The 24,857-nt window shown below is 44.0% G+C and overlaps 1 protein-coding gene across 3 annotated transcripts in view; it reads right to left on the bottom strand.

The window, feature by feature from the left end:
• The window catches only part of LOC149457482 (uncharacterized), a 67,289-nt gene that overhangs the window by 23,656 nt on the left and 18,776 nt on the right, over nucleotides 1-24,857 (bottom strand). For all 3 annotated transcript variants that reach the window (XM_089683707.1, XM_089683708.1, XM_089683709.1), the window contains 4 exons: nucleotides 23,653-23,808; nucleotides 4,671-4,856; nucleotides 4,458-4,581; nucleotides 1,315-1,424 (listed from right to left, as the gene is read on the bottom strand). In XM_089683707.1, coding sequence (XP_089539833.1) covers nucleotides 1,315-1,424; nucleotides 4,458-4,581; nucleotides 4,671-4,856; nucleotides 23,653-23,784 — 552 coding nt within the window. In that variant the 5' untranslated portion in view covers nucleotides 23,785-23,808. The remainder of the gene's footprint in view (nucleotides 1-1,314; nucleotides 1,425-4,457; nucleotides 4,582-4,670; nucleotides 4,857-23,652; nucleotides 23,809-24,857) is intronic.

The raw sequence follows: 24,857 nt of genomic DNA, 5'->3' as shown, positions 1-24,857 counted from the left end.
TGCCTCATAGAATATATGTTGGGGTGTTTGTTTTCCAAAATGTGGTCATTTTGTTGGTGTTTCCATTGTCCTGGTGCTCCAGGGCATTCAAAAAGATGATAGTCAGGAAATTACATGTGTACTTTATGCTCCTAGAATGAATGAAGGTGCTGCTTGGATTTTGGGCCTCTCTATGTGGCTAAGCTGTGATAAAAAAAACTCACACATCTGGTATCCCCTTACTAAGGAGGGGCAGCAGAATGTGTTTTGGGGTGTAATTGCAAGTATGCCTATGCCGTGACATAACTTGTTAATAAGACAATTTTGTGAAAAAATTTTTTTTTAATCATTTCCCAAACAATTGTGACAAAAACAATTACAATATCAAAAAGCACCATGCAACTTACTAAATACCTTAGTATTAGACTGTCTGCTAGACCCAAAAAGGGGTCATTTGGGGGTATTTGTACTGTCCTGGCATTTTAGGGTCTAAAGAAATGAGACAAACTGTCAGTACATCAGGACTGATCAATTTTCAATGATACATACCATAGCTTGTAGATTATAACTTTTACACACACTAAATAATATACACTGATTTGGTTATTTTCACCAAAGAAATGTAGCAATATAAATTTTGGCCAAAATTTATGAAGAAAAATTACTTATTTGAAAAACAGAAATTAAGAAAGGTTTTTGTTTTCAAAATGTTCTGTCTTTTTTTGTTTATTTAAAATTAAAAACCAAGTGGTGATTAAATACCACCAAAAGAAAGCTCTATCTCACAAAAAGGGATACAAATTTAATTTGGGTACAGTATTGCATGACTGACCAATTGGCATTCAAAGTGTGACAGTGCTGAAAGCTGAAAATTGCCGTGGGCAGGCAGGGGATGAAAGTATATGTTACTGAGATGGCTATAAAAGAACTGGATGTATTCCTAAATGCACAAAATATAATTAGATATTAACATTTATAGGCAATAATGCCAGGGGTAGTTGATCCAGGGAATATATGATTGCCTTCTGGGGAATCAGAATGAATCTATTTTCCTCCGCTGGTACAAATTGGATCATGCTTTACTGGGTTTCCTCTGGATCAACTGTGGGTATAGGATTGTGTTTATGGAGGTTTTCTATTTGTTTTGTTTTTTTCTATTGGTTGAAGATGACAGACTTGGTGGGTCTTTCTTTCAACCTGGGATTTAACAACAGAAATAACAAATTACCTCCTATGACAAGCCCAGAATTCTCTTCACCTGTCTAGTTAGGTATGTGGCATATTAATAGAGTGAAGAACAGTGCTGACATGGGACACTCCCAGAATCCCTCTCACCTCTCCAGTCTGCAAATCAATTAACTCTTTAGTAACATTCAACAAAGCCTCAGCTCTGAAGTTCCCCGGCTTCCCTGTTCCAATTATTTTCTCAGAGCTCCTGAAGCAGCCTGATATAATGAAAACAGAAAACAAAGAGGATGAATAAATGATCAATCAATCTAAGCCTAAATACCTATTAAAAAGCTTTTCAGGGAGTTGTAGGAATGATTTTTAGGGATGACCAAGCATCAGTGGCTGTGCAAAGTCTGATATTTACAAGCAATACAACATGCTAAAGCATCACATACCAGAATTACCAGAAATATTTGTGGCAGTGCTTAAAGTGTTACTAAACCCACAGCAGTAAAATCAGTCTGTATATGCAGTAAAGCACGCTTGTTAAAATCACTGTGGAACCTAAGGAGTTAATCCCCTGCATTGTGTAAAAAGGATGTTTAATCCTGTCTTCTCTGATCCTCCCCTTCTTCTACAGTCCCAGACTCATCTCCTGATAGAACAGAGCCTTGGGGGCAAGCTGCACATGCTCAGTTTGGTGTGTATTGCTCAAGTTTTTTTTTTCTTGGGAGAGTGCATGTGATCAGCATAGGGTCAATTAGCACTGTCCAGAGGGTCAGGAGTCCTGTAGCCTCATAGGACAATCAGGGGAGAATGAAAACTCCTCCTACAAGCTTTTACAAGCTTTGCTGGACACTGATAGAAGCCACTGGACTGCTCTAACTGCTGATTAGAAAAGGTATTTATCAGTTTATATTTACTAAAATAATTGCATTCCCATGTTCGGTGTACTGTGGGTGACCAGATATAGTGAATGCAGGGTCGTGGGTTTAGTAACACTTTAACGCCCCTTGAAAAGCAGCCCATGTGGACCACTTTTCGTAGGATGGTGAAAAGAGGTGTGCGGACGTTTAGGAGGCAATGCTGACACCTGTTTTTTTTTTTTTTAAATTGCCAAATGCATATTTTGCAGTGCAAGATAACACTGCAACTGCAAGCCAAACGTTTGGCTCATAGTTGCAGCACAGTCCTATTCACTTAGATGGGAGTGTTTGACAGGGGGTGCTGCCTGTCAAAGTTGCCATGTAAGTTCACCTTTTAAAGAAAAAGAATAATAAATGCACATTATTGCAGGCTAAAAAATGTGCATTTATTATTTTTTTATTAAGAGCCTGTAAAGCATAGCACCTATGATCAGCAAATCGTGGGTGCAATGCAAGGCTCCTGCAGACTGACAGTGTAGCTGTCTGCCGACACCTCGTACGGGTAGGCTGTTACTGAATGACAGGAGGAATCAATGAACTACCTAGAGCGCTCATTAGCACCCTGGTAATTCAGCTGTCAGTTGCAAAGGATGACTGTACTTGTAGTTCTCCCATTCAGAGAACTCTGCAGAGATCCACCCACACAGCCGCATTTTTATAAAAATGGTGACAGTGGTGCGGGAAGATGATCCCCGGTCAGCTGCCACAACCGGGGGCTCGGGGAGGGGGGGGTGTGGAGGCTGCTCATATAGTAACATGTTACATGTTATGCAGGCCATAGATGGGTCGAAAATCGGCCGATTTTTCGGCCGAAAATAAAATCGGCCAATTTTCGGATCGTTAGTGGGCGATTTGGTCGGCCGTTTTTCGGTATTTTGGCCGTTTTTTTTTTTCGGTAAAGTTGGAAAAAAATCGGCCGATTTTGCCGATCGGCCAATTTTCGCGGCAATTAGTGGGCAAATCGGCCGATTTTTTACCGATAAATCTGCGCATGAGCAGTGACCTGCAAGAGGAAGACAAAAAGAAGAAAAAGAAGAAGAGGAAGATGATGAAGAAGAGGATGAAGAAGAAGAAGAGGATGAAGAAGAAGAGGATGAGGATGAAGAAGAAGAAGAAGAGGATGAGGATGAGGAAGAAGAAGAGGATGATGATGAAGAAGAAGAGGATGAGGATGAGGAAGAAGAAGAGGATGAGGAAGAAGAAGAGGATGAAGAAGAAGAAGATGAAGAGGATGAGGATGAAGAAGAAGAAGAGGATGAGGATGATGATGATGAAGAGGATGAGGATGAAGAAGAGGATGAGGATGAAGAAGAAGAAGAAGAAGAAGAAGAAGAAGGAGGATGAGGATGATGAAGACGAAGAAGAGGATGAGGATGATGATGAAGAAGAAGAGGATGAGGATGATGATGAAGAAGAAGAATATGATGAGGATGCAGAAGAAGAGGATGAGGATGATGAAGAAGAAGAGGATGAGGATGAAGAAGAAGAAGAAGAAGAGGATGAGGATGAAGAAGAGGATGAGGATGAAGAAGAGGATGAGGATGAAGAAGAAGAAGAAGAGGATGAAGAAGAGTATGAAGAAGAAGAAGAAGAAGAGGATGAGGATGAAGAAGAAGAAGAAGAAGAGGATGAGGATGAAGAAGAAGAAGAAGAAGAGGATGAGGATGAAGAAGAAGAAGAAGTAGGATGAAAATAAGAAGAATTCCAGTCCAGCAAAAAGTGTCTCTGCAGAGAGCTCCGCTATTTCTGACAGTTCTCTGACAGTTCCTTGACATTTACAGCGGTTGAAACATTGTATCTATTTGTTTCCGAATAAAAACATCTGTATCCTAAATGGAAACAAATAGATACATTGTTGCAACTTCTATAAATGTCAAGGAACTGTCAGAGAACTGTCAAAGAAATAGCAGAGCTCTCTGCAGGGACACTTTTTGCCGGCTCTAGACAGGTAGAAAATCGGCCGATTTTTTTTACCATTGATGGTAACGTCGGCCACTTGAACAACCGATTTTTCGTTTTTTAAAAGAAAAATCTGCAGTTTTTCTCCCCATCTATGGCCTGTCTTACACTCTGATTATGGGTGTAAATATGAGTGTAACATGTTACTAAAGGTGAACTTATCCTTCAAAATTACATTTGCGGCAATGTGTGCCCATCCAAGCAGCATCATAACAGCTTGTGGTGGGTGGTCAAAAAAGCAAATCAGCCACCTGTGTTTTTTTTATTACCTCCTGGCCGCCCGTAAGAAATGAGCTTTGCAAAGTCAAAAACATGAGAATCTATCCTAACAGCAACATCTTTCCAACCAAGTTCTCAGCCTTTTGCCACCCAAAAGCTAAAACATATCCATTAAAACACAATTACTATTTCTCTTTAACATACCAATTGATCCAAAAAGTTGCTGATTCTCCACGAGAACATCCCTGAACAGGTCCTTGTGTTCTTCTATATACTCCCACTCCTCCATGGAGAAATAGACTGTGACATCTTGATACCTTATAGGAACCTGACACACAAATCACAAAGATACCATCACCCCATGGACACATCCCTTCTGTTACTATATAATGTCCTGGAATTCCCAGCACCACTCACCTCTCCTGTCAGAAGCTCAAGGATCTTGTTGGTGACTTCTAGAATCTTGTTGTTGATGTTCTCTGGTATCAGGGAGGGAAGTGGATGCTCCATGAGCAAACTCTGGGTTCTGCTCATTGCTTCTAAACTCCGGGGACGACTGCAGTGGTTGTTAAGAGTCCCATACTTCTTCAATATGACATAATGCTGGATATAGAAAACATAGATGTAGTTGTACCCTCAAATTTATATTTTTAAAACAGTGGTTACGGTTTAAAAAAATGTTAAAGCTGAATTCCAGGAATTCTATGAGTTAAGTCCAACTTGGTGCATGCCACCTCCTGGACATATCCATTATTCACATCTGACAGGTGCATGGCACTCCCAGAGGAGACACTCTGGGCTCTGAGAGAAGAAGCACACACAGCAGCTCTGCACCCACGCCCCCTCTCTCCGCTGCCTATTCACCTTTGTATTTTGTGAGTGAAATCACATAATAAAAGGCTTCTGTGATTGGGCAGGAGAAGGGCAGAGAAGGGGAAGGAAGAGCATTGACTCTGTTGCTGAAGTAGCTGAGATCAGAATGTCCACATTGGAGCTCCCAGAATGATAGATAGCTGTCTTCCGGGAACTCCATAAACCTGTCATATATATAGTACAGTGGGGATCGAAAGTTTAGGCACCCCAGCTAAAAATTTGTATTAATGTGCATAAAGAAGCCAAGGAAAGATGGAAAAATCTCCAAAAGGCATCAAATTACAGATTAGACATTCTTATAATATGTCAACAAAAGTTAGATTTTATTTCCATCATTTACACTTTCAAAATAACAGAAAACAAAAAAATGGCATCTGCAAAAGTTTGGGCACTCTGCAGAGTTAATATCTTGTACTGCCCCCTTTGGCAAGTATCACAGCTTGTAAACGCTTTTTGTAGCCAGCCAAGAGTCTTTCAATTCTTGTTTGAGGTATCTTTGCCCATTCTTCCTTACAAAAGTCTTCCAGTTCTTTGAGATTTCTGGGCTGTCTGTTACGCACTGCTCTTTTAAGGTCTATCCATAGATTTTCAATTATGTTGAGGTCAGGAGATTGTGAAGGCCATGGCAAAACCTTCAGTTTACGCCTCTTGATGTAATCCCCCGTGGATTTTGAGGTATGTTTAGGATCATTATCCATTTGTAGAAGCCATCCTCTCTTTAACTTCAGCTTTTTCACAGATGGCATCAAGTTACCATCCAAAATTTGCTGAAATTTTATTGAATCCATTTTTCCTTCTACTCGTGAGATGTTCCCTGTGCCACTGGCTGCAACACAACCCCAAAGCATGATTGATCCAACCCCATGCTTAACAGTTGGTGTTAGGAATGGACTTGCCACTAGTGGTGGGACTCACCTGCCTTGTGGGCTGCAGTACCAGGGCTGGCCAGCGGGTGCTCCCAGCAATCAGAGACTCAACCCTGCAGTCAGCCAAACACCTGAAACTGCTTATGCAGGTGTATTTAAGTGATGGCCAGACCTGCAGCCTTTGCCTTGGTGTGTGTGTTTTTCCTGAGCCCTGTATCTTGTAATCCTGCATTCTTGTTCTTGTTCCTGTGTTCCTGCTAGTACGTTTCCTTGTTGCCAAACTCTGCCTGTTCTGATTACGCTGACCCTCTCCTGCTCTGACCCCGGCTTGTTCCTGACCATCCCTCTGCCTGACCCTCTGTACCACGCTGCCCGCTACCTGCTAAACCTGGCTTGTGACCCCGACCATTCTCCGCTTGCTCCCCCTGTACCTACCTGCCCGATTGTTATTGACCCGGCCTGCCTGACGACGCTTGCATTGTATGTACTGTTATCTGTGGGTGGTTGGTTTGGTTTGTTTGCACTGTGTTATGTTTTAGTATTGCACTGCGTTTATGTTTGTATTGTTAGTGTTAATAAATTATATTGTTTATAACATATCTGAAGTCTGCGTTTCCCTGCGTCAGTTACATACCTCTGGTCATACCCGGGAGCCCTGACATTACACCAAGGCACATCCTGACCAGAAGTGGCTGCACAGGGAAGCCATCTTTGTTTGTTGCTGGGAAGGATGGATCTTGATGAGGTTGTGTATTTATATCTGCTAGTGTTTGATGACAGAGAATATGCTTATCAGACTCTGAAGGAGTATCCCAGGGATGAACTGCTAGAATGTATACGGCTCGCTCATGTTCTAGTAGATCAGGGCACAGAATTCTCTGAGGTGCAGCCATTGATTCAGGTTTGTGCGGAGTTGGTTTCATCTGGTACCCCCGAATGCAGGGATGAATTTTTGCCACAATTTAGTGCCGACCAGGTAGAGTCCCTGGTATGGTTATTAGAGGATGATGTGGATTACTTTCTGGAGCGTTATTCTGCATGTTCACCACAGATACTAAGAGATTGTATAAATGCAGTGCAGTCTTTGGTCAGACAGGCTTTGTGTAAGCTCAGCTTTGTTCAACCCATACTGCAGACATGGACAGATTTGTTGCACCCAGCCTCAGTCAGCTTGCAAAAACCCAGTCCTGCTTCTAATCTATTTCCTCAAAGCTCTATTACTGCATTCCCAACAGCTCCTCCTGCCCTGCTATCTACCGCATGTCAGTACCCTGTTCACACTCGCTGCACCTATCCTGCCTTTAACCCTGTAAAGAAGTCCTCTGTAGCAACTGTTCACTCCCCTGTTCCATCCTCCAGCTCTTCTCTGTCTCCAGCTGCTCCATTCGTTTGCAGACCTGCGTTTACTTGCAGTGCTCCAGTAGTTAAAACCAGAAAAAAGCAAAAATTCTTTCCAACCAGTACCATCCTGCCAGTATCTAAACCGGTCAGCCTGCCGTCTGAGAACCGGCCTTCCGTGGTTCAGCCTGGTGCCTTGGCATCCGCACTTCAACCTGATGTCTGTACCCAGCCTGATGTCTGTACCCAGCCTGATGTCTGTACCCGGCCTGATGTCTGTACCCGGCCTGATACCTCTACCCGGCCTGATGCCTCTATTCAGCCTGATGCCTCTATTCAGCCTGCTGCCTCCATTCAGCCTGCTGCCTCTACCCAGCATGATGTTTCTACCCAGCCTGATGAACTGATCCAGCCTGATGATCCTATTAGGCCAGTTGACTCGATGCCCGCTGTTGATCCAGACGATCCGGTACCTGATGACCCGGTGCCCGCTGTCATACCTGGTGACCAGATGCCCGCTGTCGAGCCAGACGATCCAGCGCCAGATGACCCGGTGCCTGCTGTCGAGCCAGACGATCCGGTACCTGATGACCCGGTGCCCGCTGTCATACCTGGTGACCAGATGCCCGCTGTCGAGCCAGACGATCCAGCGCCAGATGACCCGGTGCCTGCTGTCGAGCCAGACGATCCAGTACCTGATGACCCGGTGCCCATTGTCGTGCCAATTGACTCAGAGCCCGCTGTCGTGCCTGGTGACTCGGTGCCCACTGCCTTGCCAGGTGACGCGGTGCCTGCTGGCGAGCCAAATGACCTGATGCCTGGTGACCCAGTGCCCGCTGTCATACCTGGTGACCCGATGCCCGCTGTCGAGCCAGACAATCCAATGCCTGATGACCCAGTGCCCGCGGTCATGCCTGGTGATCCGATGCCCGCTGTCGAGCCAGACGATCCAGCGCCAGATGACCCGGTGCCTGCTGTCGAGCCAGACGATCCGGTACCTGATGACCCGGTGCCCGCTGTCGTGCCAATTGACTCAGAGCCCACTGTCGTGCCTGGTGACTTGGTGCCCACTGCCTTGCCAGATGACGCGGTGCCTGCTGTCGAGCCAAATGACCTGATGCCTGGTGACCCGATGCCCGCTGTCCAGCCAGACGATCCAATGTCTGACCCAGTGCCCGTGGTCATGCCAGTTGACTCGGAGCCCACTGTCGTGCCTGGTGACTCGGTGCCTGTCGCTCCGCCTGGGGGTCCGGCGCCCGCCGCTCCGCCTGGGGGCCCGAGACCTGTCGCTCCGCCTGGGGGCCCGAGACCTGTTGCTCAGCCTGGGGGTCCGGCGCCCGCCGCTCCGCCTGGGGGCCCCGAGACCTGTCGCTCCGCCTGGGGGTCCGGCACCCGCCGCTCCGTCTGGGACCCGAGACCTGTCGTTCCGCCTGGGGGACCAGCGCCCGCCGCTCCGCCTGGGGGCCCGAGACCTGTCGCTCCGCCTGGGGGTCCGGCGCCCGCCGCTCCGCCTGGGGGCCCGAGACCTGTCGCCCCGCCTGGGGGCCCGATGCCTGTCGCCCCGCCTGGGGGCCCGATGCCTGTCGCCCCGCCTGGTGGCCCGGTGCCTGCCGCTCCGCCTGGTGGCCCGGTGCCTGCCGCTCCGCATGGTGGCCCGGTGCCTGCTGCTTCGTCTGGTGATACGATGTGCCTCTGCCCGGAGTCCAGCCCGATGTGCCTCTGCCCGGAGTCCAGCCCGATGTGCCTCTGCCCGGAGTCCAGCCCGATGTGCCTCTGCCCGGAGTCCAGCCCGATGTGCCTCTGCCCGGAGTCCAGCCCGATGTGCCTCTGCCCGGAGTCCAGCCCGATGTGCCGCTGCCCGGAGTCCAGCCCGATGTGCCGCTGCCCGGAGTCCAGCCCGATGTGCCTCTGCCCGGAGTCCAGCCCGATGTGCCTCTGCCCGGAGTCCAGCCCGATGTGCCTCTGCCCGGAGTCCAGCCCGATGTGCCTCTGCCCGGAGTCCAGCCCGATGTGCCTCTGCCCGGAGTCCAGCCCGATGTGCCTCTGCCCGGAGTCCAGCCCGATGTGCCTCTGCCCGGAGTCCAGCCCGATGTGCCGCTGCCCGGAGTCCAGCCCGATGTGCCTCTGCCCGGAGTCCAGCCCGATGTGCCTCTGCCCGGAGTCCAGCCCGATGTGCCTCTGCCCGGAGTCCAGCCCGATGTGCCTCTGCCCGGAGTCCAGCCCGATGTGCCGCTGCCCGGAGTCCTGCCCGATGTGCCGCTGCCCGGAGTCCTGCCCGATGTGCCGCTGCCCGGTGTGCCGTTGCCCGGAGTCCTGCCCGATGTGCCAGTCTTTGATATCCCGCCAGTTACCAGACCCGGGCGGTGGAACATTTTGCCCAGCTAGGACTGTTTGGAGCGTCCTGAGGCCGCTCCTTGAGGGGGGGGTACTGTTAGGAATGGACTTGCCAGTAGTGGTGGGACTCACCTGCCTTGTGGGCTGCAGTACCAGGGCTGGCCAGCGGGTGCTCCCAGCAATCAGAGACTCAACCCTGCAGTCAGCCAAACACCTGAAACTGCTTATGCAGGTGTATTTAAGTGATGGCCGGACCTGCAGCCTTTGCCTTGGTGTGTGTGTTTTTCCTGGGCCCTGTATCTTGTAATCCTGCATTCTTGTTCCTGTTCCTGTGTTCCTGCTAGTACGTTTCCTTGTTGCCAAACTCTGCCTGTTCTGATTACGCTGACCCTCTCCTGCTCTGACCCCGGCTCGTTCCTGACCATCCCTCTGCCTGACCCTCTGTACCACGCTGCCCGCTACCTGCTGAACCTGGCTTGTGACCCCGACCATTCTCCGCTTGCTCCCCCTGTACCTACCTGCCTGATTGTTATTGACCCGGCCTGCCTGACGACGCTTGCATTGTATGTACTGTTATCTGTGGGTGGTTGGTTTGGTTTGTTTGCACTGTGTTATGTTTTAGTATTGCACTGGGTTTATGTTTGTATTGTTAGAGTTAATAAATTATATTGTTTATAACATATATCTGAAGTCTGCGTTTCCCTGCGTCAGTCACATACCTCTGGTCATACCCGGGAGCCTTGACAGTTGGACAGAGGTTCTTTTCATTAAATTCTGTGCCCCTTCTTCTCCAAACGTACCTTTGCTCATTCCGGCCAAAAAGTTCAATTTTAACCTCCTCGGTCCACAGAATTTGTTTCCAAAATGCATCAGGCTTGTCTATATGTTCATTTGCAAAGTTCAAACGATGATTTTTGTGGTGAGGACGTAGAAGAGGTTTTCTTCTGATGACTCTTCCATGAAGACCATATTTGTACAAGTATCTCTTTATAGTGGAATAGTGAACCACAACTCCAGTGTCTGCCAGATCTTTCTGGAGGGATCGTGCAGTCAAACGTGGGTTTTGAATTGTTTTTCTCACAATCCTGCGAGCTGTTCTGTCTGATATTTTTCTTGGTCTTCCAGATCTTGCTTTAACTTCTACTGTTCCTGATGACTGCCATTTCTTAATTACATTCCGAACAGAGGATATTGACATCTGAAAACGCTTTGCTATCTTCTTATAGCCTTCTCCAGCTTTGTGAGCGTCAACTATTTTCAGTTTCAGTTTTCTAGACAACTGCTTAGAAGAATCCATGGTGCTGATTGTTGGGGCAAAATCAAATGAGTCTGGGCATTTAAAACCTTTGAGATTGACATAACCTGGTCTTCCCAGACGATGATTGAGAACAATCCATGACACTGGCAGGTCTCAGCTTGGCAAAGGGGGCAGTGCATGCTATAAATTCTGAAGGGTGCCCAAACTTTTGCAGACGCCATTTTTTTGTTTTCTGTTATTTTGAAAGTGTAAATGATGAAAATAAAATCTGACTTTTGTTGACATATTATAAGAAAGTCTAATCTGTAATTTGATGCCTTTTGGAGATTTTTCCATTTTTCCTTGGCTTTTTTATGCACATTAATACAAATTTTTAGCTGGGGTGCCCAAACTTTCGATCCCCACTGTAAATAATAGAGATAAGTCCAGGAGGTGGCATGCACTTTTTACAAAGTAACCAAATTCATGGCATTCAGCTTTAATATCATGCTACCAAGCAGTTTCACTGGGCACTGTGAACACATTTCAAGTCTACAAATATTTCTCCATGTACTGTAACTCTCAGGGAGAACTCTTTTCACCATCCAAAAAAACAAGTGTTGACTTTCTCTAAATACCAATACTGCCTGCAAGATCTATTCTGGCTATTACAAAGTATAGCTTGGTCCCCACTGGTTATGTGATCCCCCTCCCCCGGAGTGAAGCGGCTTGGTGTGCGCATGATCCCCTGCTACCACTGTACACTGTATCGGAGCATCAGCTTTGGGCTGTGTTTATCTGCCCACTCTACCCCCCTCCCTCCTGGCAGCAGGACCTAAGTCAATCAGGAGGAAGAAGGACTGTTATACAGCTGTCACTGGGATAGGTAGTCCTGTTGTAGTGCTGCAAGGAAGGGAATTAATACAGATAAAACTACAACACCCAGGATTCCCTGCACATTAGGGGACAGGGCAGCATTTTCCTGGACAATTTACGAGCAATCGGGCAATCTTGAAAGAGACACAAGAAAGAAGGGACTTACTGCATGCACTTGTGTCTCATTCAGAGAGAGAGACAGAGTCTGAGGATTGAGCAACTGGGATCCAGCCAGGGACCAGGCAGCTAAGACCTGTGTGCCACATGACCAGAGACAAGTCACTGAGGACTGGAGCTGAGAGACTGCACCTTGTGAGGACCAGAGCTGAGAGACTGAGCCAACAGTTCCCAGATACCTGAAGACAGCAGACCACCAAGTGATCAGAACTGGAACCCTGTGTACCAGGAGGGGTGAGCTGAACCATCTCTTCTTGTCTCAACATTGTCATAATTTATGCAATAGAGACCGCTCTTTGTTTAACAGACCATTAGTTATTCAATACACACTCTCAAAGGGACAGTTATATGTGCACCACCTTACAAAAGGGCCCCAACTAAAGCCGTCCAACACTGACATTTAGGCGCCAGGTACTTTGCAATCCTGGTGAAGGGGTACCCCTGGAGGTGATTGCATACGCCTATCCACTATTGGGGCTGTATGCGTAGTGTGCGCACAAGGACCCATTTATTTTTTTGGGTTAGTTGCTTTAACCCTGCTTACACTGGTTATAACGTAGTTAAACATTGCTATAGTTCAGTTGATTGCCATCCTTTGGATTAGTGTTTGCTTTACCTATTACAGCACCTTTGAATATTTTTATTTGCTAGTTGAATGATTATTGAATTAACTGCATTGTCTTAATACATCTATTTAATCTTCCACCAGTTGCTTGTGGCCTCTTTTCTGTGTAGTGTTATAGAGTGGTAGCATACTAACGCTAAGTTACTCAAGTGTGAGCAGCCTTTTAACCTACAGCCAGGTGTGTAAGTGGGGACCGAGCAGCTTTAAGAGTCATGGCAGAACACAGAACCCATCATCACCAGCAGTTCCTGCGGTGGAAGCGCTACACAAATTAATATTTAAATAAACTCTGAAAAACAGGACATGGTAGAAATGTAGTCCCCATTAAGTGGACCCACAGCATTGAGTGGGGACTGAGATAATCCAACATACCCAGCAGTGTGCTGAATGTGAAGATTCTATCGAAGCAATGGTTTTTTTGTTGCTTTAGAGTTGCTTTGAAAATGTTACTATTGTTTTTTTGAGCTCTGTTCTTAGATACGAACAACAAAGATGTAGAAAAACGGTTTGCTTATATACAGTATCTGCTCTCAGGAACAAAATCAATGATAAATATACACTAGTCAAATATAAAAGGCAAAAATACAATAAAAAGTTGCTGTTGTTTTGGAACCTTAATCATTTCCTGTTCGACCCATGTACAAAAACGGCCAGGCGGGAGCGCTGTCGGAGCGGGTGGACGTTTCTAAACCTTTCCCCGCATCCATTGCCTGTGCGCGCTCCCTAGGAGCATGCGGCACCACGATCAGTGCCTGCTGGGAACACTGATCACTGTACGGGACCTCTGTGTGAGGTCCCAATTCATGTGATCACTGATTGGCCAATCAGTGATCACATGAATAGTAGTAAACAAGATGTCACTTCCTGACATTATTGCTTACTATGTGTGAAATCTGTGAATGATCACAGAGGTCACATGGTACAAGGCTATTCACAACAGCCTTGTACCATGTGACAAGCTGTGACTAATCACAGCTCGCACAGTATTTCTCAATGGCTGCAAGAATGCAGTCAGACAGAAGGAGAAATGATTGCTTTTACAGCCTTTATGGGTGTAAAAGCAATCAGTGTAAAAAAAAAAAAAAAATCACCCCCCACAAGCAGTACAGTGTCACTATGGTGACACTGTACTACTAGAGTGACAGTATACAACAATACAATGAAAATGTAAACATTTTTTTCAAAAATTATAATTTTTGGTTATAAACTAATTTGGGTTATTTGTTTTACTAAAAAGATAGCTAAATACATTTTGGCCAAGATTTATGAAGAAAGATTATTTATTTGCAAAATTTTATAAAAAAAACACTTTTGTTTGTAATTTTTGGAATTTTTCATTTATATAGCAAAAAAAGTAAAAATCTCAGCGGTGAATAAATACCACCAAAATAAAGTTTTATCTGTCTCAAAAAATGCTAAAAAATTCCTATGGGTATAGTGTTGCATGACCGCGCAATTGTCATTCAAAGTGTGACAGCACTGAAAGCTGAAAATTGGCCTGGACTGGAAAGGGGTGAAAGTGTGGTTAAACATATGGTAACACTGACCAATACAAGTACTTACTGACTACTGAGATAAACATATTTGTAGTGTGTATGCGGCGACTATATGTGTGGATCTCTTTACAATTCATGTCTAGAGTTAAAAAAAACAGTTTTTAACAGCAACATATAGTTTAGTGCTTTAGTTACATAGTTAGCCAGGGTGATAAAAAACGCAAGTCCATCCACTTCACCCAATACAAAAAAAAACAATAGAAAACCTCCGTATACACAATCCTATACCCACAATTGATACAAAGGAAGGCAAACCCAGTAAAACACAATCCAATTTGCTTCACCGAGTGAAAACATTTCTTCCTAATACCCCAAGAAACAACTGGATATTCACTGGATCAACTATCCCTGGTATGATTATCAACAAATGTTAATATCCAGTTATAATTTTGCATTTAGGAATGTATCCAGCCCTTTTTTTAAAACCATCTAATGAGCTGGCCAGAACCAGTTCTTTTCACAGCTCTTACTGTGAAGAAGCCTTTTTGATTGTAAAGGTTACATCTCTTTTCTCCTAGACATAAAGAGTGCCTCCTTATCCTCTCTAATGACTTGAAAGTAAATAGGTCTACACCAGGTTTACTATATGGAAGGTGACCATATCCCTTTAACCTCCTCTTCTCAAGAGAATAAATTCAGTTCAGCTATCCTTTCCTCATAGCTGAGCTCCTGCATGCCTTCATAGAAATGACTGCTTTGAAATAGCAGAGCTCAACCCTGGGAGGACATGTGGGTGTAAACTATCTGGTCCAGGTGCTGTATTCATCTTTATTGTGTCGAAATGTTTCTGGACCATATCAATTTTGAGCCACTGTTGGTTCTTTTGGGGCCCAGTACAGACTTGAGCTCCCTCATGCTCCTTTTTATTCACAGAGCTGAAAAGGGTATTCCATAAATTTGACTAAAGATAGTTTTTTTGGAGGTTACAAAATAAATTACTGTATCACCCAATATATGGCTTCCATTCAGTAGCCCAAAGAGGCATACAAAAAAGAAGGGTTTGTGAAAAGGAATTCACAGAAAGCGGCTACATTATGAACAGAATGTGATACTCAGAAAAATTTCCAAAAATTATGCTTTATTACATATAAATATTTGACATATGGGCAATCGCCCTGGTTTACCATCACCTCAGTATGAGACAATACACACAGACCTAAAACCATATAAAATAACACCAAGACCGGTCTGGATAGATGTGCTGCAAAGACAATGACCACTAAAGTCTAAAGTCTTTGTAGCACTGGCACATAGGTTGACACTTCCCAAAGGAGGTGTACACAAAAATTATACCATAGGTATATAGTGTCACATGTAATAAATATAAAGACATGTGTCATAACCATATAGGTTCTATCCCATAGAGGGGAATTCCCAAAAATTATACCAAAGGTATGAAATATCACATGTATACAATGCAGCGAGCACAGTGTGCGTCAAAAGAGAGGCATAACCATGAGCCTATGTTAGGCAGCAAAAAGGATATCACAAATGAAATGCAATGCAGTACAGTCCCATGCCGGTACATGTGGTTGGGGCCCATTCATCTGTAATATAAGTGACTGATTCTTAGGACTTTTAGATATAAATAGCACCCCAGTTGTTGCCTGGATGGAGAAACAGATGCAAGTAGCAAAACATGCTTCAAGTGATTTCTTCACCACAGCATGTGGACTACACACCACTTTTTGTTGAAAACAAGATAAGGCCCAGCGGCTCCTCCGCCCGTTGAAATATATGTGGCATGCCTTGTTTCCTATATAAAGCACCATAATGTCCCCATCCTGTAGTAAGACAAACAATATGAGGGAAGTCACTGTAAGAGCTTTCACTCGATAATAGACGTTTATGCCATATAGGTCACAAGGGACCTTTAATCTAATGTCCTGTAACAGTCCACTCACCACCTGTGCAATGGGTAGTAAGAACAAAAAGGATATCCTTCATAAGTACTGCCCTTCAAAAGGTACTGCTGTATGGAACCAAGGAACCACCGCTAACATCAGCCGACCTACCGCAGGTTCCGACCTCTCCATGGCGCCTGTGCCGCCTAAGTATGCCTCATGGCATGTGAAGATGGCTACCTCCTTGTAGGTCAGCGTGCGTTCCACCTAGTGCGCATGACCGGAAGTGACGTATCTGACGTATGACGTCAACGCGTTTCGCCGATGGGCGTATCTCACTCAGCTTCGTCAGGACCAATGACGAAGCCGAGTGAGATACGCCCATCGGCGAAACGCGTTGACGCCATACGTCAGATACGTCACTTCCGGTCATGCGCACTAGGTGGAACGCACGCTGACCTACAAGGAGGTAGCCATCTTCACATGCCATGAGGCATACTTAGGCGGCACAGGCGCCATGGAGAGGTCGGAACCCGCGGTATGTCGGCTGATGTTAGCGGTGGTTCCTTGGTTCCATACAGCAGTACCTTTTGAAGGGCAGTACTTATGAAGGATATCCTTTTTGTTCTTACTACCCATTGCACAGGTGGTGAGTGGACTGTTACAGGACATTAGATTAAAGGTCCCTTGTGACCTATATGGCATAAACGTCTATTATCAAGTGAAAGCTCTTACAGTGACTTCCCTCATATTGTTTGTCTTACTACAGGATGGGGACATTATGGTGCTTTATATAGGAAACAAGGCATGCCACATATATTTCAACGGGCGGAGGAGCCGCTGGGCCTTATCTTGTTTTCAACAAAAAGTGGTGTGTAGTCCACATGCTGTGGTGAAGAAATCACTTGAAGCAGTGTTTTGCTACTTGCATCTGTTTCTCCATCCAGGCAACAACTGGGGTGCTATTTATATCTAAAAGTCCTAAGAATCAGTCACTTATATTACAGATGAATGGGCCCCAACCACATGTACCGGCATGGGACTGTACTGCATTGCATTTCATTTGTGATATCCTTTTTGCTGCCTAACATAGGCTCATGGTTATGCCTCTCTTTTGACGCACACTGTGCTCGCTGCATTGTATACATGTGATATTTCATACCTTTGGTATAATTTTTGGGAATTCCCCTCTATGGGATAGAACCTATATGGTTATGACACATGTCTTTATATTTATTACATGTGACACTATATACCTATGGTATAATTTTTGTGTACACCTCCTTTGGGAAGTGTCAACCTATGTGCCAGTGCTACAAAGACTTTAGACTTTAGTGGTCATTGTCTTTGCAGCACATCTATCCAGACCGGTCTTGGTGTTATTTTATATGGTTTTAGGTCTGTGTGTATTGTCTCATACTGAGGTGATGGTAAACCAGGGCGATTGCCCATATGTCAAATATTTATATGTAATAAAGCATAATTTTTGGAAATTTTTCTGAGTATCACATTCTGTTCATAATGTAGCCGCTTTCTGTGAATTCCTTTTCACAAACCCTTCTTTTTTGTATTCCATAAATTTGCCTTCTCTTTGTCCCCAGTCACCAGTTGTAATCTATCTAGTAAAAGGCCTACACGGTGAAGAATTTTTGAGGGTTTGTTCTACTCTCTTTTGTAATCATTTATTTGTTTTGATTTTTTGCAGCCTCAATTTCCTTTTTACATATTATGTATATTCTTTGAAACTTTTAAATAATGACAGTGTTCTTTCATTTCTTTATTTTTTAATTTTTTTTTCTTATTACTTTTAGCTTTAGAAATTTGGATGTGAGCCACATAGGTTTTACTTTTACGCTTTTAAATGTATAGCCCATGGCAGTTGATTTGAAGCATTCTCATTTCTGTTTTGTGTCTTTTAATGACAACATTCCCTCCCAGTCTAATGCAGGCCATAGATAGGTCGAAAATCGGCCGATTTTTATTTTAAAAAAACGAACAATCGGTCGATCAAGTGGCCGACGTTACCACCAATGGTAAAAAAAAAAAAAAAAAAAAAAATCGGCCGATTTTCATCCCGTCTACAGCCGGCAAAAAGTGTCCCTGCAGAGAGCTCTGCTATTTCTGACAGTTCTCTGACAGTTCCTTGACATTTACAGCGGTTGCAACATTGTATCTATTTGTTTCCATTTAGGATACAGATGTTTTTATTCGGAAACAAATAGATACAATGTTGCAACCGCTGTAAATGTCAAGGAACTGTCAGAGAACTGTCAAAGAAATAGCGGAGCTCTCTGCAGAGACACTTTTTGCTGGACTGGAATTCCTCTTATTTTCATCCTACTTCTTCTTCATCCTCATCCTCTTCATCCTCATCCTCTTCATCCTCATCCTCTTATTCATCCTCTTCTTCTTCATCCTCATCCTCTTCTTTTTCTTCTTCCTCATCTTCATCCTCATCCTCTTCTTCATCCTCTTCTCCTTTTTCATCCTCATCCTCTTCTTCTTCATCCTCATTCTCTTCATCATCCTCATCCTCTTATTCATCCTCTTCTTCTTCTTCATCCTCTTCTTCTTCTTCATCCTCTTCTTCTTCTTCATCCTCATTCTCTTCTTCATCATCTTCATCCTCTTCTTCTTCATCCTCATCCTCTTCTTTTTCTTCTTCTTCTTCCTCATCCTCATCCTCTTCTTCATCCTCTTCTTCTTTTTCATCCTCGTCCTCTTCTTCTTCATCCTCTTCTTCTTCTTCTTCATCCTCATCTTCTTCTTCTTCCTCATCCTCTTCTTCATCCTCATCCTCTTCTTCATCCTCATCCTCTTCTTCTTCCTCATCCTCTTCTTCTTCTTCATCCTCTTCTCCTTCATCCTCATCCTCTTTTTCTTCTTCTTCCTCATCTTCTTCTTCATCCTCATCCTCTTCTTCTTCATCATCCTCTTCTTCTTCTTCTCCTTCTTCTTCTTCTTCCTCATCTTCTTCTTCATCCTCACCCTCTTCTTCATCCTCACCCTCTTCTTCATCCTCACCCTCTTCTTCTTCTTCATCCTCATCCTCTTCTTATTCATCCTCATCCTCTTATTCATCCTCATCCTCTTATTCATCCTCATCCTCTTATTCATCCTCATCCTCTTATTCATCCTCATCCTCTTCTTCATCCTCATCCTCTTCTTCATCCTCATCCTCTTCTTCATCCTCTTCTTCTTCTTCATCTTCTTCATCTTCATCCTCATCTTCATCCTCATCTTCTTTTTCTTCTTCTTCCTCATCTTCTTCTTCATCCTCATCCTCTTCTTCTTCTTCATCCTCTTCTCCTTTTTCATCCTCATCCTCTTCTTCTTCATCCTCATCTTCTTCTTCTCCTTCTTCTTCATCCTCATCTTCTTCTTCTTCATCCTCTTCTTTTTCTTCTTCTTCTTCCTCATCCTCTTCTCCTTCAGCCTCATCCTCTTCTTCTTCTTCATCCTCATCTTCTTCATCCTCATCTTCTTCATCCTCATCCTCTTCTTCTTCTCCATCCTCATCTTCTTCCTCATCCTGTTCTTCCTCATCCTGTTCTTCTTCTTCATCCTCTTCTTCTCTTTCTTCTTCATCCTCATCCTCTTCTTCTTCTTCTTCATCCTCATCTTCTTCTTCATCCTCATCCTCTTCTTCTCCTTCTTCTTCATCCTCATCTTCTTCTTCCTCATCCTCTTCTTCATCCTCATCCTCTTCTTCTTCATCTTCTCCATCATCCTCATCCTCCTCTTCTTCTTCATCCTCATCCTCTTCTTCTTCATCCTCTTCCTCTTTTTCTTCTTTTTGTCTTCCTCTTGCAGGTCACTGCTCATGCGCAGATTTTTTATCGGTAAAAAATCGGCCGATTTGCCCACTAATTGCCGCGAAAATCGGCCGATCGGCAAAATTGGACGATTTTTTTCCAACTTTACCAAAAAAAAAAACGGCCAAAATACCGAAAAACGGCCGAACAAATAGCCCACTAACGATCCGAAAATCGGCCGATTTTATTTTCGGCCAAAAAATCGGCCAATTTTCGACCCATCTATGGCCTGCATAAGGCTCCGTTCACACCAATATGTTTTTTAGTGCTTTTTGCAGAAATGCACTACAGTCCATTTAACATGGTTTCCTATGGAACATATTCACATCTATGCATTTTTGGAAAGGGTCAGGGACTTTTTAAAAAGCAAAAAGCAGCGTTTTTGCTACAATAATACAATTCAATGGAGAAGCTGCTGAAATGCATGGTAGTGTGTTTTTGCTGCGATTTTGTCACGTTTTGCATTTTTATTCTGCCCAGCAACAAAAAAAATCCTCTTTAACAAAAACAAAAAAAAAAACAAAGCTGAAACCCCCCCACAAAACGTGGTAAAAATACATCAAAAATGCATGTAGAAAAATGCAGAACAAACTGCAAAAAGCACTGAAGAAAGCATCAAATGTAAAATGCATACAGTATATGTGAACAAAGACTAAATCCTAAAGAGCAGCCTTGGAAAATTTGCCGTCTTAGAATTATGTCTTTTCTTTCCAGTATGTGGTTTAACCAGTGCTCTGCTGAAGTCACAAGACTGCTCTAACTGCAGATGAGAAAAGGTATTTAGCAGTTTATATTTACTAAAATAATTGTGGGAGACCGGATATAGTGAATGCAGGGTCCGGGGAGACCAGATAGTGAATGCAGGGTCCTGGGAGACCAGATATAGTGAATGCAGGGTCCAGAAAGACCAGATATAATGAATGCAGGGTCCTGGGAGACCAGGTATAGTGAATGCAGGGTCCAGGGAAAACAGATAAAGTGAATGCAGTGTCCGGGGAGATCAGATATAGTGAATGCAGGGTCCGGGGAGACCAGATATAGTGAATGCAGTGTCCGGGGAGACCAGATATAGTGAATGCAGGGTCCTGAAAGACCAGATATAGTGAATGCAGGGTCCTGAAAGACCAGATATAGTGAATGCAGGGTCCAGGGAGACCAGATATAGTGAATGCAGGGTCCTGAAAGACCAGATATAGTGAATGCAGGGTCCGGGAAGACCAGATATAGTGAATGCAGGGTCCGGGGAGACCAGATATAGTGAATGCAGTGTCCGGGGAGACCAGATATAGTGAATGCAGTGTCCGGGGAGACCAGATATAGTGAATGCAGTGTCCGGGGAGACCAGATATAGTGAATGCAGGGTCCGGGAAGACCAGATATAGTGAATGCAGGGTCAGGGGAGACCAGATATAGTGAATGCAGGGTCCGGGGAGACCAGATATAGTGAATGCAGGGTCCGGGGAGAGCAGATATAGTGAATGCAGGGTCCGGGGAGAGCAGATACAGTGAATGCAGGGTCCTGAAAGACCAGATGTAGTGAATGCAGGGTCCTGGGAGACCAGATGTAGTGAATGCAGGGTCCAGGGAGACCAGATATAGTAAATGCAGTGTCCAGGGAGACCAGATAAAGTGAATGCAGGGTCCGGGGAGACCAGATATAGTGAATGCAGGGTCCTGAAAGACCAGATATAGTGAATGCAGAGTCCGGGGAGACCAGATATAGTGAATGCAGGGTCCTGAAAGACCAGATATAGTAAATGCAGAGTCCAGGGAGACCAGATATAGTAAATGCAGGGTCCGGGGAGACCAGATATAGTGAATGCAGTGTCCAGGGAGACCAGATATAGTGAATGCAGGGTCCGGGGAGACCAGATATAGTGAATGCAGGGTCCTGAAAGACCAGATATAGTGAATGCAGAGTCCGGGGAGACCAGATATAGTTAATGCAGGGTCCTGAAAGACCAGATATAGTAAATGCAGGGTCCAGGGAGACCAGATATAGTAAATGCAGGGTCCGGGGAGACCAGATATAGTGAATGCAGGGTCCTGAAAGACCAGATCTAGTGAATACAGGGTCCGGGGAGACCAGATATAGTGAATGCAGGGCCCAGAGAGACCAGATATAGTAAATGCAGGGTCTGAGGAGACCGGATATAGTGAATGCAGGGTCCTGGGAGACCAGATATAGTGAATGCAGGGTCCGGGGAGACCAGATAAAGTAAATGCAGGGTCCAGGGTTTAGTAACACTTTAAAACCTTGTAGATGTAGTCCAAGAGGATTAGTTAGAATATTACCTTCTTGATGGTGGATAGTGATAAAAATTATTTTTCTTAAAAATGACTAAATGATGTTATCTGTTACTTCGCCTCACACCTGTTCACCCCCTATGGACCAGAACAATTGATACAAGTTAACTATGGACCTGTTTGCATGGCAATAACAGGGATTTTCTTTTTCTCTTTCAACAATGATTTTTTTTCACAATTCTTAGACAATAAAACGTAGCAAAACTAAACAAAATGCACTTTGTCTTTTTTTATTGAGCAGTTTAAAAATAAATCATGTTACTGCATATAAAATATGTTCTGTTTAAAATACCACTAAAATTATGATTCTGGTACAAAGCTTTGCAAAGTTATTTACTAATTAAATAAAGTGTTTCTTTTTCAATGTTGCGCTTTTTTTAAATGTGAAATGTGTAAATAATTGTTAAAGGTGTAAAAAAAGATTAACAAATAAAACAAAGTTTAAATGGTAATGGTTATTAAAAGTAGAAAAGAACAAAAAGAAAGCAGCAAAGTAATTGAATGGAGAAGGAGACTAAGGAGTTAATTACGGCTGATTAGAGTAAACCAAGGGTTAATAGGAACATTTTCTTTAAAAAAAAAAAAAAAAAAAAAACTACTTTTTTTTAACTTGTCAGGTTGCTTTAACTGACATCATCTGCAAATCAAAGGTCCTCCCCTTGATCTGCAGATGAATGAACAGAATGATACAAAAGTAACAATATGTTACATTGTATCTACCAAGAAAATGTTATCTGTAAACACAATCAGACAGCTTTTTTTGACAGATGAAGCTGCCTATCTTTTCTGTGTACACAACAATGCTGGCTTTGGGGGGTCCTGGCAAACAGGCAGCAAAACTGGAAGTGCCACACACTTCCTGTGTACAATGATGAGCTTTTTTGGGCATGTAAAGCACCCCAAAACTCTGCAACTAGTTAACCACTTACCCTCCAGAGCAGGGGTAGGCAACCTTAAAGAGGTGGAGATCTACCTGAACAACATGGGAAAAGTCAAGGGTCACCGGGCACAGTGTTGCCTCCTCACACCTGATTTAAACCTTTAATTGCCATATTACCGTGTCACAATCACGTGCATTGCACGGCAATCATGGGTTTAAATCAGTTGACAACATATCACCTCCTCACCACCTGTTAAACGCATTGAGATCGCTTTGCAGAGGAGCAGCAGCAAAGAATACAAAGCAGCATGTCCTTGCTGAAAGGAGAGAGACCTGTGTTGTTTACACACAGGTATCTCCTGTCAGCTGTACCCTACGATCGGCGAGTGCCGGCTGGGAACTGGTGACTGACATCCCTAGCGGCATGGGTAGGGCGACGAGCACGCCTCCTACCCGGAAAAGCAAATCACATATATATATATATATATATATATATATGTGATTTTGTGCAGCCCTGCTGCCCTGTAGCAGTACTTCTACTATAGGGCTGCGGGAAAGTGGTTAAAAGGAATCAAACACTTCAGGGAGTGTTGGATTATAATTGAAATCCCCCAGCCCCGCTTACTCTTTTTCCTGCTGGATCTCCTTAGTAGTACATTTTTTGCTCTCACCTCTCCAGTCTGAAGACAAAGGAGTTGGACAGCCAGATGTAGCAGCCTTTCAGCCAGGTTGTTTTTATCTTCAGTTACCATGTTGCGTTGACTCTGGTGCCAGAAAACTGCAGTTTGTGAGAAGCTCTCCATTGTACAACAATCAGTGGGGTAATTCTGAAAGAATAAAATGTGGAATAACTTCAGTACTCCAATGACCTTTCAGTAGATAATTGTGTTTGCTTTTCTCCCCTTTAAATCTATTGTTTATTATATTTTATCAGCGCCATATGCTCTGGATGAAAAAAGTAAAATATTCCAGCAATTATGACAAATTGAAATGTCAATATATTAAAGTCTATGATTCTGCATTTCAAGGGCTGTGAGTACCCCTCTCCTTGTGATTTTTATATTTATGTAATTCAGCAGTGAACTACTCTCTCCCTGTTTTGTGTGGTACCCACTCTTGGATTATATATATATATGTATATACTGTATTTGTATACATATATAATTTAGAAATATACACACACAAACATAAGATTTATTTCAGTGTGTTTTGCTTTGTGGGCTCATTTACAGTTGCTGTGCCCTCTAAAGAGTGATGCGTGATGGATTACTTTTCGGAGGGTGTTTTGACCAGTGGCGATGAATACATTACACGTGACTGCAGGGTGGTTGCGGTGTGGCGTCATTGAGCTGAAAAGTTCATGTTCAGCGGGTGGTTGTGCCCAGTGAACACGTCAAGGAGATGATTTTTCACACACAGCATGTGTAGACTCCCCTCCACTGCCTTTGCAGCTTAAAAAATATATAAACCCAACATTTCCTATTCCTGATATGTGCCTGCTGTGACATATACTTGACTGAAAAAGTCTCCTGTTTTCTTTGTATTGCTTCCTTTGTGTTAAATCCCCAGTGTTCCTGCCAGTCCCTATGCATTCCTATCAAAATCTGACCACACTAGGCATGAGAGCACAGTGTGGTCAGTTCTCTAGCTGTGCAGGATACTCAGTCTGCTCTCCTCCAATGATCAGACTTGTGCTGACAGCACCCCCCCCCCTGCAAGCCATTCACTGGGAAGACCAGTGTGCCACTGTTTCTCCACCCCCACCTCCCTATGCAGCTCAGAACAGAGGATATGTGATTACTGATAAAGAAAAGTGGAAAAAAAGGTATTTTTAGATCTATACACAAATATTTAACTTTTCATTTCTATTTTAAAC

This window comes from Staurois parvus, unplaced genomic scaffold (assembly GCF_062004578.1).
Source record: "Staurois parvus isolate SC_StPar_1 unplaced genomic scaffold, SC_StPar_1.0 ptg000320l, whole genome shotgun sequence".
Taxonomy (NCBI): Eukaryota; Metazoa; Chordata; class Amphibia; order Anura; family Ranidae; genus Staurois; species Staurois parvus.
The sequence above is the reverse complement of the archived record's forward strand: the minus strand, read 5'-3'. Positions and strand labels throughout refer to the sequence as shown.